This window comes from Suricata suricatta, chromosome 17 (genome assembly GCF_006229205.1).
Source record: "Suricata suricatta isolate VVHF042 chromosome 17, meerkat_22Aug2017_6uvM2_HiC, whole genome shotgun sequence".
NCBI classification, from domain to species: domain Eukaryota; kingdom Metazoa; phylum Chordata; class Mammalia; order Carnivora; family Herpestidae; genus Suricata; species Suricata suricatta.
Window position 1 is genome coordinate 13,797,796 of NC_043716.1, and position 14,340 is coordinate 13,812,135.

The following is a 14,340-nucleotide window of genomic DNA, read 5'->3' on the forward strand; positions in this document are numbered from 1 at the left end:
TTAATATACCACTCTGACTTTGATAAAAATATGATAAAAATAAGGGTCTAGGGGCGCCTGGCTGGCTCAACAGGAGTATGGGACTCTTGGTCTCAGGGTCAGGAGTTCGGGGCCCACGTTGGGTGCAGAGATCACTTAAGGGGAAAAAAAAGAATTTCTTGAAAGTTTCTTTATTTAGAGAGAGAGTCCGAGAGAGCAGGGGAGGGACAGAGAGAGGGAGAGAGAATCCCAAGCAGGCTCCACACTGTCAGCATAGAGCCCAACTTGGGGCTGATCCCACGAACTGTGAGATCATGACCTGAACTGAAATCAAGAGTCAGACGCTTAACTGACTGAGCCACCCAGGTGTCCCTTAAATAAATAAAACTCAATAAATAAATAAATGAGGATCTGGAAGCCAAGATAACCAGCATACTAGGGGATTCAGTACACACATCCATCAAAGCTTGTGTCCTACAGACCAGAGTAGTGTCGTGTGGGCCAGGAACCAATGGCCAAAAATATTCTTGAGACATTTTCAGCACAAAAAGGTGTTTTGGGTTTGTTTTGTTTTGCTTTTTAATTAAAGCATGGGATAGAACCTGTGGGCAGAAAGAGCTGCACTGGGATTGTGTGGCGGAATTGATTATATACTTTTAAGTTAGAGATAAAGGATGTTTTCAGTAGGATTTTCAAATGTTAAAGGAAATTTACAGAATCCTGGAGGTCTGGCTTTTATCCGCTAAGGTTGCTTTTTGCCTCTAGCAAAGCATTACCATTAGGCGGTGGTGGCCTCCTTTAGGATTGTCCTACCCGGCCTAGCTGGCTATTTGTCAATGGCTGCAAGTTGTAAGGAAATGTGATTTTATCTACATTCCTCTTGCCTTTGTTTCCTTATCTCAGGGCTCAGCACACTTCTCCTGTAAAGGGGCAAATAGTAAATATTGTAGGCTTTGCAGGCCTTAAGGTCTCTTTTGTAACCGCACAGCTGTCATTGTAGCGCCCAAGCGCAGTTGACAAAGCACATGTGAATGAGTGTGGCGGGCTTGCAGTACAACTTTATAATGGACTCTGAAATTTGAATTTCTTGTCATGTTTCACAACATGAGCATTATTCTTTTCATTTTTTCCCCAACCACTTAAAAAGGTGAAGACAGTTCTCAGACCACAGTCTATATAAAAGCAAGCAGCAGGCAGGATGTGGCCCCCAGGTTATAGTTTACAGACTCCTGATATAAACAAAGATTTGACAAATGTAATTAATAAATCTATTTAGAAGAAAAATAGACTGGGGGACACCCCGGTGGTTCAGTCAGTTAAGCATCCAACTTCAGCTCAGGGCATGATCTCACGGTTCCTGAGTTTGAGCCCAGCATCAGGCTCTACGCTGACAGCTCAGAGCCCGGAGCTTGCTTCAGATTCTGTGTCTCCCTTTCTCTCACATTCTCTCTCTCTCTCTTTCTTCCTCCCTCCATCCCTCCCTCTCTCTCTCAAAAATAAATAAACATTAAAAATTTTTTAAAAAGAAGAGAAAAAAAGCCCACAAATTAGGGACAACGAATATAGCCAATAATATAAATTTTTTTTTGTTTTAAGCAAATATTTAATATAGTTTTAGACTATTAAATTTGAAAACACTAAGAAGAAAACTTTGTAGGGTTACCTGGGTGGCCTCTAACTCTTGATCTCAGCTCAGGTCTTGATCCCACAGTCATTTCTTTTTTTTTTTTTTAATGTTTTTTATTTATTTTTGAGGGACAGAGAGAGGCAGTGCGAGCAGGGGAGGGTCAGAGAGAGAGGGAGACACAAAATCTGAAGAAGCCTCCAGGCTCTGAGCTAGCTGTCAGCACAGAACCTGATGTGGGGCTCGAACCCACAAACCGTGATATCTTGACCTGAGCTGAGCCGTATGCTTAACCAGCTGAGCTACCCAGATGCCCCTCAATTTAGAATAGGGGCAGAGGGAGAGAGATGGAGATGCAGAATCTGATGCAGACTCCAGGCTCTGAATTGTCAGCACTGAGCCAGACATGGGGCTCAAACTCACAAGCTGTGACAGAGATCATGACATGAGCTGAAGTCAGACACTTAACCTATTGAGCCACACAGGTACCCCTGTATATTCTGAACTTTATATCATGTACAGTTATAGCTTATTCTAAATAATTTTTTTATGTTTTTTAACATTTATTCATTTTTGAGAGAGAGACAGAGCGTGAGCAGGGGAGGGGCAGAGAGGGAGGGCGACATAGAATCTGAAGCAGGCTCCAGACTCTGAGCTGTCGGCACAGAGCCCGATGCGGGGCTCAAATTCATGAACCACAAGATCATGACCTTAGCCGAAGTCAAATGCTTAACTGACTGAGCCACCCAGGGGCCCCTCACAGTCATGGTTTCAAGCCCTGTGTTGGGTTCTGCATTTGGTGTGAAACTGTTATACCCAAGTTTCCAACATCACCCCCAAAAACCAGAGACTACCAGGGAGACCGAGTCACGCATGCAAAAGCAAAGGGCTTTATTATGAGTTCAGGCTGGCGGAGCCTAAGCTCGGGCTTACAGACTTTACGGGCGTGGTGGATCCATGCTGAGAGCCCCGAACAAAGGTGGGGCAAGGCCTTTATGGGTTTGAGAAGGGGGAGTTACAGGAAATTGTGACACAGGTACAGGGGTCCAATCATTATAGCATAATATCATTGACAGTAACTTTAACCAATTACAGAGTGGACCCAGGACCCTCACATAGGGCGTAGCTTCTGTTTCTAGGCCTGCCCTTAGAAATGTTAAAGGTGTTAACTGGCCTTTCCTGATTGGGTGTTACAAGGGTGGTCCCTTCTTTCTGAGAAGTTGACACCTAGGCCTCCAAGGTCAGAGTCAGTTTGATTCAGACCTGTGTCCTTACAAAACCTGCTTAGAAAAAAAAAAAAGGAAGAAAGAAAACTTTGTAGAAAATATAAATTGTTTCAATATTCTCAGGAGGAGAACACTTCAAAAATCCAATGATTATAGAAGAAATTGAAAAAGATTATCAAAATATTTCCATACAAACAAGCCAGACCTACTCTTTACTATGTAAGTTCTTTAAAATTTTTAAGGACCTTATTTAGGCCACTTTTTTTTTTAATTTTAGAGAGAGAGTGTGTGCACAGTCTGGGAAGGACAGGTGGGGGGGGGGAGAGAGAGAGAGAGAGAGAGAGAGAGAGAGAGAGAGAGAGAGAGAGAGAGAGAGAGAGAGAGAATGAGAATCTTAAGCAGACTCCACACTTGGTGCAGAGCCCAAGAGGAGGCTAGATTCCACCCTGGGATCATGACCTGAGCCAAAATCAGGAATGGGACTCGGCCGACTGAGCCAGCCAGTCACCCCAGCCACATTTTTTTTTTTTAAATAAAGAAAGTGAAGAACAAACTATCTTTCAAGGAACAGATCATTTCTATACTCTGTAAAGTGTTCCAGTGAATGGGGAAATCTGGAACCCTTTCCCACTCATTTTACAAAGCCAAGAATAAAAACTATAGACTAGTCTCCCTTGTGAGTATAGCTGTTGGAACCCTGAAAAAATGACTGCTGTATCACATCCCGCAGTTTATCGAAGGAACACTACTGTAAGACCAAGTAGGCTTTCTTCCAGAAACACGAGGATATTTTAATTTGGAGGGATGTACAAGAAGCCTTGTGTCAATGCAGAGACAGGCCATATTCTTAGATGGAAAGACTGAAAACTAAAAATGGCAGTTCCCCCACATTCCCCAAAGCAGTGTAATGCAATTTCACACCAAATTACAATTGGATTTTTCCCGGAATTTGACAGTGATTCTGAAGCTCATCTTGAGTAAGTGTTGAGAATGGCCTTTTTGTAAGAGTACTGAACCCTTTTACTCGGTCCTTCTGAGCAAGCGAAGGTGGCCCTGGGCTGAGTCCCTCCCTTCCTGCAGCCAGAGCCCCTCGTCCTGTGCTGTCCCCTCCGCACTCACCTGCCCAGGGCCTCCGAGTTCTCCTGCATCTCCCAGCCCTCAGCCTGGACGGCCAGGTGGCAGTTGGGAAGGCTAAGGTCAATGCCCCCATTAAAGCAGAGGGTGCATGTCCTTTGAGAAGTACGGGCTGATGGACCCGCCCCTGCAGCAGCTGTGCACCCGCAGGAGGCCCTGCCCCACCACCCCTCGCCCCATCCGAGAAGAAGGAGGTGGAAGCAGAGACAGAAGAGTCACAGGACACTGGGGGCACCTGGGTGGGTCAGTCGGTTAAGTGTCCGACTCCAGCTCAGGTTCAGATCCTCTGTCCCCGCCCCCCCCCCGACCCTCCCCTGCTCATTCTCTGTCTCTCTGTCTGTCTCTCTCTCTCTCTCTCAAAAATAAATACAAAGAATAATGCATACATACACACATACATACGTACATACTGAAAGGGCTTGGTACCATCAGATTTCATGTCAGCACTAAGCCATGGTGATTAAAGACAGCATGGCACTGATACGATAGCACCCCTGAAAGTGTTAAATTCTCTCCCCAAATCATTAAGTTTAAATAGTGAAACATTAAACTATAAAATCTCTCAGAGAATGTAAGTGAGAGAAGCTTTTTAAAGCATCTGATATCCAATTTTGATCATTAAAAGATAGCTAGATTTAACCTAAATACCAAATATCAAAAACACTATAATCAGTAGAGAAGATAGAGAATGTAGGAGAAAGATCCTAGACGGGATGAAAATACGGGACTGGAGGCAACAGACCCAAGTTTCCATTCCACGGATTCTAACCACTAACTCTCCATATGAATTTAGATTACTCAGTCTCTCTGGGTCTCACTCAGTATTTGTTCTTAATTCCAGGGTAGCTAGCATACAGTGCTGCGTCGTCTCCAGTGACAACAGGGTGATTCAACGATTGTGTACGTTGCTCATGCTCCTGAAGACAAGTGCACTCTTAATCCCCATCACCCGTGTCCCCCATCCGCCCCCCTACCTCCCCTCTGGTAGCCATCAGTTCTGTATAGTTAAGAGTTGGCTTCTTGGTTTGTCTCTTTTTTTCCTTTGTTCATTTTTTTTCTTTTTTTTCATCTTTTTTTAAAAGTATTTTTTAAAGTTTATTTATTTTGAGAGGGAGAGAGTACAAGCAGGGAAGGGCTGGAGAGAGAGGGAGAGAGAACCATCCCAAGCAGGCTCCGCACTGACAGCAAGGAGCCCAAAGTGGGGCTCGAACCCACAAACCTGAGCCGAAACCAAGAGTTGGACACTTAACTAACTGAGCTGCCCAGGCACCCCTCATTTTTCTGTTTCTTAAACTCCACATGTGACTGAAATCATACATTTGTCTTTCTCTAACTGGCTTATTTCACTTAGCTTTATACCCTCCAGCTCCATCAATATTGTTGGAAATGGCAAGATATCATTCTTTTTTATGGCTGCATAATATTTTATTGTGTTTTTATGTATATACCACTTTTTTTTATATATACCACTTTTTTATCCATTCATTCATCTATTGATAGACACTTGAACTGCTTCCGTAGTTCGGCTATTGTAAATAATGTTGCAGTAAACATAGGGTGCATATATCCCTCCATATTAGTGTTTTCTTTTTTTAAAAACTTTTTAAAACTTTTTTGAAAAATTTATTATTTTGAGAGAGAAAGAATGGGGGAGGGTAGAGAGAGAGAGAGAAAGAATCCCAAGCTGACTCCTCATGTCAGTGCAGAGCCTGATGGGGGCTCAATCCCATGAACCGAGAGGTCATGACCTGAGCTGAGATCAAGAGTCAGACACTTAACCAACTGAGCCACACAGATGGCTGAAAGCCCCCGAATTAGTGCTTTCATATCCGCTGGGTAGTGCAATTCCTGGGTCATCGGGTAGTTCTGTTTTTACCTTTTTGAGGAAACTCGCGATGTCTTGCACAGCGCTGCCCCAGCTTGCATCTCCCCAGACAGTGCACGAGGATTCCTTCTTCTCCACAACCTCACCAACCCTTGTTCCTCGGGTTTTTTGTTTTAGCCATTGTGATAGGTGTAAGGTTTTCATTTGCATTTCCCTGATGATGTGTGGTGTTGAGCATCTTTTCACGTGTCTATATGTCTTCATTAGAGAAATCTCTATTCTTCTGCCCATTTTTTACTTGGATTATTTGTGTTTGGGGTGTTGAGTTATATTAGTTATCTTATATATTTTAGATACTAACCCTTATCAGATCTGTCATTTGCCGGCATTCTGCCATTCAGTGAGTTGCATTTTAGTTTTGTTGGTTGTTTTCTTTTGCTGCCCAAATACTTTTAATTTTGATGTAGTCCCAATAGTTTATTTTTGCTTTTGTTTCCCTTGCCTCAGGAGACATATCTAGAAAGATGTTGCTACCACCAATGTCAGAGAAATTTCACCTAGTATTCTTTTTTTGTTAATGTTCATTTACTTTTGAAAAAGAGAACACAAGCAGGGGGGACAGAGACAGACAGACAGACAGAATCTGAAGCAGGCTCCATCTCTGCGCTGTCAGCAAGAACCCACTGCAGGGCTCAAACTCAGGAACCTTGAGATCATGACCTGAGCCAAAGTCAGACTGACAGAGCCACCCAGGCGCCCCTCACTCGGTATCTTACATGGATAATGAGACGACTGGATGGACCTCCAGGCCTCTGGAGAGGACCCCGGCAATTTTGCCCATTCCTGTATGTTTGCCCCTTTGCCACTTGACATTGCTTTCTCTCCAGTCAAGAGGTAGAGTCTGTTTCCTTGCCCTTGAACCTGGGCTAGTGCTGTAACTTACTTTGACCCATGGAATGCAGTAGAAGTGACATTATGTGACTTTTGAGTCTAAGTTTTAAGAGGCCTTGTAGCTTCCGTGTCATTTTCTTGGAATAATGCTGTGGCCACATAAACAAGCCCAGGCTAGCCTTCTTGAGGGTTAAAGACTGTGTGCCAGATGCATGCAATCATGTGAGTAATCTGGGGCCAGACCAGCAGAAAAACATGTTCAGCTAAACTCTGGGCAAAGTTGCTGGCACACAGCATTATAAGCAAATGAAATAGTTGTTATTTTAACAGGAAATCACCCCCGGGGTGTGGGGGGGAACCATAAAACTAAAATGTGCATGACAAAATGAGAGAGCATTTCCAGCAACTGTGCAAATCTTAAATCTTTAAAAATCAGTCTTTAAAAATATGCATAGTGGTGGGCGCCTGGGTGTCTCAATCAGTTAAGCATCTGACTCGATTTTAGCTCAGGTCATGATTTCACAGTTTGTGAGACTGAGCCCTGAGCCAGGCTCTGCACTGACAGTGAAGAGCCTGCTAGAAATTCTTTCTTTCTCTCTCTGCCCCTCCCCTGCTTGCACGTGCACGCTCTTTCTCTCTCAAAAATAAACATTTTTTAAATAAAAAAACATTAAATAATAATAATAAATTAAAATACGCATAGTGGTGAAAATGTAAAACTGGATTGTGATAATTATTGCACAACTTTTCTTTTCTTTTACATTTATTTATTTTTGAGAGATAGAGTGAGACGGAGCATGAGTAGGGAGGGGCAGAGAGAGAAGGAGACACAGAATCTGAAGCAGGCTTCAGCCTCTGGGCAAGCATTCAGCACAGAGCCCAACACAGGACTCGAACCCACAAACCGTGAGATCATGACCTGAGCTGAAGTCAGACACTTAACCGACCGAGCCACCCAGACGCCCCACACAACTTCTTTAAATTTCCTTTAAAAAATTATTGAGGGGCGCCTGGGTGGCTCGGTTGGTTAAGCGTCTGACTTCGGCTCAGGTCAGATCTCACAGTCGTGGGTTTGAGCCCCGCATCAGGCTCTGTGCTGACAGCTAGCTCAGAGCCTGGAGCCTGTTTCCGGTTCTGTGTCTCCTTCTCTCTCTGCCCTTCCCCTCTCATGCTCTGTATCAAAAATAAATAAAACATTAAAAAATTTAAAAAAAATAAAACATAAAAAAGTAAATAAAAAATTATTGAATTCACACACTTAAAATAGGTAAATTTTATGGTAGATTAATTATATCTCAATAAAGCTATTAAAAAACATACATAAGCAAGCACTTTATCAAAGTAATAGTAAACATGGTTGTGTCTCAATTAAAACTGGACAACATTTTTTCCCTATTAGATTGGCAAAGTTGCTTTGTTGGGTTTTGGGGGTTTGTTTAAACTGTAATATGGATTTTAGGTTAGAATATAAAGAAATGGCCATGATATGTTAAGTGAAAAGAACTAACTGATAAGTCACTATGTGAACATGTAGCCAATGACACGAAAAATTTCATGCATAAGACTAGAAAAAGGACTACAGGAAAATGCCTCCGCCTGATAGGCTTTAGATGACTTATTTTCTCAACAATTTTCACTTTGTAATTTCTTTCTGACTACCATGTATTCCATTTGTAATGTTAATTAGTTTTCTAAATAACAAAAATAATTCAAACAATGGGAACTTTTTTATACAGGCATTTTTTTAAGTTCTTATTTATTTTGAGAGACAGAGAAAATGCAAGCAGGGGGAACGGCAGAGAGCAAGGAGGCAACCCAAGCAGGCTCCGCGCTGTCAGCGCAGAGCCCGAGACCTGAGCCAAAATCAGGAGGCGGCCACTTAACAGACTGAGCCACTCAGGCGCCCCCAGAGGAACACTTTAAAGACTCTTGATACGCGTTGGGAACTTGCCCTCCAGGAAAGTTGTACCGGCCCGCCAGTGCTGGTCACTCTCCTTGTTTAATCTAATCTGATCTTGTTTTAGTCTGCTCATATTTCTAATCTTGTGATATCCCTTTTTATTATTTCTTTAGGGTTCTGACACCTCTCAGTTTCGTGTTCTCATTGAATTTCATTATCGCTCTTTCATTAGTAGCACAGAAGGATTAAAGTGTTAAGGAGGATATACTTTGACCAAAACCTATGAAAAAAGTATGTTATTATCTTTGTATGAATCCTATTTAATCCAAGTTCACCAGAAGCCTCGCTTTGGTACTTCTCTTAATGCACAGAGCTGGCCGCGGGTGATGTTCTACACACTGGTGCGTGCGGTTCTGTCTCGGTGGGAATGACGGATTCGAGATGTATCTGGATTCATCACAAGGCTTAATGAATTCCATGCAGGTTCAGATTCATTCACTGCCCTTTGCTTTCACTCTTCAACAACTGAGCAATCCACCTTCAGTTTGGGTCCTGGCCTATTTGTGTGCTATACACACAAATTTCTTGTGTTACAAAATACCTACCAGAATAGGTATATTCTGGAAGTATTCCGAATAAATCTTTTCTTCCGTACTTGCACCCCATGGTGAATGCACTAGGGATGATACTAAGGTACACTTTTGGTAAAACAGAGAATCACTCCGTTTGTTTTCATTTTCGCTTTCGTTTTCTGCACAAATGTCACATATTAAATTTGGTTGATAAGGTACATATATATTCTCACTTTCCATTATCTCTGCTAGCAGATGACTAATGCAAACTATTGGATAATTTTTTTTAAATCAATACTTCATTTTTAGAAATAATTAGAGAGAGACTCAACTCCGACATAAATATTCACCCCACTCAGTTCCTGGACCTACTTATGTTGGAGGATCATCTATAAATAATTCACGAAGCTGCCATTACTCACCGTATTGTGATAATTTTTTCTGGGAAAATTTTAGCAACTGTGCTAATATCGCCTGCCAGTTATCAGTAGTTGGGAATGCAAGTCAACTTTTAATTACGCAGAGGCTGATTATTCAGACGACAAACTGTTCGTGCCCTGTACTGCTCCTTCCTGCTGCCCACCCTTTAGCATTTTAATGCTCATTAGCACATAGACCAGAAGGTGGGCATTGGCCAGGGGGAGAAGGAGGAGAAACTAAAATCTGCTAAATACTGAAGACAAGCTCTGATGAAAGATTTCAATACAATTTGTAGAACTGATGACTAAAATTGAGTCATTTGGATTCCCTGCGAATTTTATTTACTTATTCTATTCTTGCCCTCCATAGCAACAGATAATAGGATTGTCTGCAGAGAGACATTATTCCTATATTTAACGTTTTCCTTTCTAGAATGTTTTCACATGATGGTTCATGATATTTTCCTTATTCACTACATTTGCACCTAGACTACTTCATTTCTTCGGTGACTGGCGTGTTGCGATTCCTGGCATGCACAGTGGTACCACAATCAGCTGATGGTTTTTCAGCTTTCCAGAAAACCGGAGGGTTCCCTTGAAGTACCAGTATCATTCATGTTTCAGCCAGTTTTGTTGGAAATACGATTTCCTCACGGTTACACCAAAGCCACTGAACACGGTCTACGCCTTTCTGGATGCCCAAGGTTATCTGTCTTGTGCACGCACATTCCCGAGCTGTTCGTGGCTTTACAAAGCCCATGTAGGTGTGCCGTCCGTCTAGGACCGTCTGGCTAAGGGGAGTGTTACACAGATAGTAAAACTTGAATGGTACTAGTGTTTTTGTTTGCCCTCAGGCTGTTATTCTTATGTAAGTTTTCTGCCTCCCTCTCCTGTCACCTGTCTTTTTTGCCATTGTCAGAAAACCTGCCTCTTATTAGTTCTCTGTTTCTGGGCTGCTGTGGGCTGAGAAACTGAATAACTAAGGCAGCTGTAACTGTGGCTAAAATAAGAGCAAATAGGACCGCATGAGAGCAGAAAGAACTCATCTCTGAGTATCAGTCGGGAGCGATGGTGCAGAAATAGCCTCACCGCTTAGAGGCCTTTTCCTTCCTTCCTAATTTTCAATCATGTAGTTAAATTGTTGGCTAATTGTGTTTCAAACGAGAGAATGTTTGGGACATGTGACTGTCTGGAATTAGAGCTTTTCCAGAGAGGCTTTTCTTTCAATGACAGATTTCCCATCAAGTTGGGACTGAGGGCAGAATGAACAGGTAAACATAGGAATATGATTATTTTTAAAATATTATCAGCCTGCGGGCGCCTCGGTGGCTCAGTCACTTGAGCATCTGACTTTGGCTCAGGTCATGATCTCGTGGGTTGTGGGTTCGAGCCCTGAATCCGGCTCTATGCTTATGGCTCAGAGCATGGATCCTGCTTCGGATTCTGCATCTCCCTCTCTCGCTCTGCCCCACCCCTGCTTGCACTCTGTCTCTCAAAAATGAATGCACGTTCAAAAGCATTTAAAAAAAATATTGTCAGTCTGTGTGGTTCGGGATAGTAATCAGGTTACTTGTTCTATTAACTAACCAGAGACCAGTTAAACAAAAGTGGCTTCAACTGTAAAAGTCTCAGGGAAATCAGCTCAGCGGCCACCCTGGTTTCTGTGTCCTGGTGAACATTATGAAACCATCTACCTGCAGGGCTCCCAGCTGACATTCCTTTTTTATTCTTTTTTTATTTTTTTTAATAAGTTCTAATCTTTGGGTTTTCTGGTATTGAGACGCAGCGGCTGGGTTCCGGGATTCGGTGGACTTTTAATGTGCTCGTTTGTTTTGCTTCCTGAGGATGACAGTTTGCTGTGTGTGAGTCACGTCCCATCTGATGTGTATCCGATCCGGCTGCGGAGCTGTGACTCACACGGGGCCTCGGGCCCAGCTGCCCAGCTCATCTGAGGAGTCAATGGTGAGGCCAAGACTAATGTCCTGACACATTTTCCCTTTTTCCTCCCGCACTTTAGGATCTGAAGAGAACAGCGTGACCAACAGCAAGCAGGTCCGCCTTGCCACGGGCCTCTTCCCTGTGGTCAGCCTCCTGAACCATTCTTGCAGCCCCAACACCAGCGTGTCCTTCGTTAGCACCGTCGCCACCATTCGGGCATCACAGGAGATCAGAAAAGGCCAAGAGATTCTCCACTGCTATGGTGAGCCCACCCTGCCTCCCCACTGTCCACGCTGCTCTGGCAGGAAAGGCCAGGGTGCATCAGAATGAGCAAACCGATGGACCAGTGAAGGCAGTGTATGCCTGAGCCAGAAAAAAAAGGCCTCCTGGCCTCCTTCCTTGGTCTTATTGTGTCTAAACTATCACATATCTCACTGCTTAATCCCATAAACTTCCTCTGCCAAAAATAGACTCGGAATAACGGTTTGGGTTTTGTTTCCTTCCCGTCTTTCCAACCTGGAAGCTTATTTCTTTCTTTTTCTTTTTTTTTTTTAACTAAAAATGGTTTAACCTTTATTTATTTTTAAGAGGCAGAGTGTAAGCAGAGGAGGGACAGAGAGAGAGGGAGACACAGAATCTGAAGCAGGCTCCAGGCTCTGAGCTGTTTGCACAGAGCCCAACACGGGGCTCAAACCCATGGACTGTGAGATCATAATCTGAGCCGAAGTTGGATGCTTAACTGACTGAGCCACCCGGGCGCTCCAGAAGCTTATTTCTATATCTAGTTCTACAAATGTTTGAGTAAAAGGCGCTTCTCAGGGCGCGTGGGTGGCTCAGTCGGTTAAGCCTCCGACTTCGGCTCAGGTCATGATCTCATGGTTCGTGGGTTTGAGCCCCACATCAGGCTCTGTGCTGACAGCTAGCTCAGAGCCTGGAGCCTGCTTCAGATTCTGTGTCTCCTTCTCTCTCTGCCCCTCCTCCTCTCATGCTCTGTCTCTCTCTGTATCAAAAATAAATAAAACATTAAAAAAAAAAAGGCACTTCTCAAAGGGTGAATAATTGACCAGACCCTCTGCTAAGCTGAAGGGGTTTTTTTTTAACATTTTTATTTTAAATTTATTCATTTATTTTGAAAGAACAAGAGAGAGTACAAGCAGGAAAGGGGCAGAGAGAGGAAGAGACGGAATCCCAAGCAGACTCCACACTGCAGTCAGTGCAGAGCCCAAAGCAGGGCTTGAACTCACAAACCCATGAGATCAGGACCTGAGCCGAGACCAAGAGTCACATGCTTAACCGACTGAACCACTCAGGCGCCCTTAAGCTGAAGTTTTATAAGTAGTGTTTGACTCCCTCTTGCCTTCATCATTGGCCCCGTGCCGTCTCTCTGCAGGGCCTCACCGGAGCAGGATGGGTGCTGCTGAAAGGAGACAGAGGCTGAGGTCTCAGTATTTCTTCGACTGCAGCTGCGCAGCGTGCCGGGAAGAGGAGCGAGCGGCTGCAGGGCCCCGGTGGGAGGCGTTCTGCTGTGAGAGCTGCGGGGCGCTCCTGCAGGTGACTCTCCTTCGCCCTTCTCTCCTCTGCTTTCACTGGAGGTCAGGCCTCCAGCCCAGAGGCCATAAATGTTCAGGGGAGGCCGGGGGAGGCTGAGAACAACAGCCGCGTCCCCTTCAGCCCCTCTTCCCCGCACCCTGGTCACCCTTCTACGGGAACCCCGGGAAAGGTTGGATTTAGTCCTCTGTCTCTTGCAAATAACAGGAAATCCCACCTAAACCGGTGTGAGGGAGACAGAAGGGGAGAAAAAAAAGACTGGGAATGGATTTGCTCAAGTAAATCACGAAAAGGTCCCCGGATGGGGGTTCTTCAGATAACAACCAGATCCGGGGTGCAGATAATGTCACCTGATTTCCAAGACCCGATTTCTCCCTCTCCCTCCCTCAGCCCCACTTTCTCAGTGAGCCCGATCCTTGGACAGACTTCCCTCTGGTGGTGACGGTGAGATAGCTACCAGCAGCTCCAGCCTCCGTCCTCCTGGTCCGGAGGGTAAGGACGGGCGCTCCTCTAACAGGAGTGTGGGCCGGAATTGTGCTGCCGTTCAGTGGCCTGATACCTGTGGCTGGTGGGAAATCAGAGTCACGTAGTTTTCCTCCAGCCAGTTGGCCCAGAGGAATGGGCCGGATCGGAGCCACGTGCTCACCCCCAGAGCTACAGCCCTGAGTGTGGGAGGGTAGGAGAGGATCCTCAGGAGAAATCCTGGTGCTCTTGCCAAATGAGGGTGCACATACTGGCATTTAGTTTTTGTAATTTTTTTAAAAAACTTTCTAATATTTATTCATCTTTGAGAGAGAGACAGAGTATAAGCAGGGGAGGGGCAGAGAGAAAGGGAGACACAGAATCTGCAGCAGGCTCCAGGCTCTGAGCTGTCAGTACAGAGCCCACCACAGAGCTTGAACCCATGAACCGTGAGATCATGACCTGAGCTGAAGTCAGGTGCTTAACTAACTGAGCCTCCCAGGTGCCCCGATACTGGCATTTAAAAACCGGCAAGTGTTCACCTCAGAGATTTTCTCCTCTGCCAGGGGATATGTATTCTTGGGGGAACCATACATGTAATGTAGAACTGGTTGTGCTAAAAAGCTGAAGTTACAGACCCAAGGTCAAATGTGGGGAGGCCTCGCCTGGCACCTCTTCCTTATGGCTTTTGCTTTTGTAAAATTGAAGTATAGTTGACACACAATGTCACATTAATTTCAGATGCACAACAAAGTGATTCAACACCTCTGTACTCTTTTTATTTTATTTTATTTTTTAATTTGAGAAAGAGAGAGAGCTAGG

The 14,340-nt window shown here is 44.3% G+C and overlaps 1 protein-coding gene across 7 annotated transcripts in view; it reads left to right on the forward strand.

Annotated features, from left to right (window-relative positions):
- Positions 1 to 14,340, forward strand: part of SMYD4 (SET and MYND domain containing 4) — a 45,094-nt gene that overhangs the window by 26,649 nt on the left and 4,105 nt on the right. For all 7 annotated transcript variants that reach the window (XM_029928639.1, XM_029928642.1, XM_029928645.1 and 4 more), the window contains exons 6-7: positions 11,588 to 11,770; positions 12,899 to 13,059. In XM_029928639.1, coding sequence (XP_029784499.1) covers positions 11,588 to 11,770; positions 12,899 to 13,059 — 344 coding nt within the window. The remainder of the gene's footprint in view (positions 1 to 11,587; positions 11,771 to 12,898; positions 13,060 to 14,340) is intronic.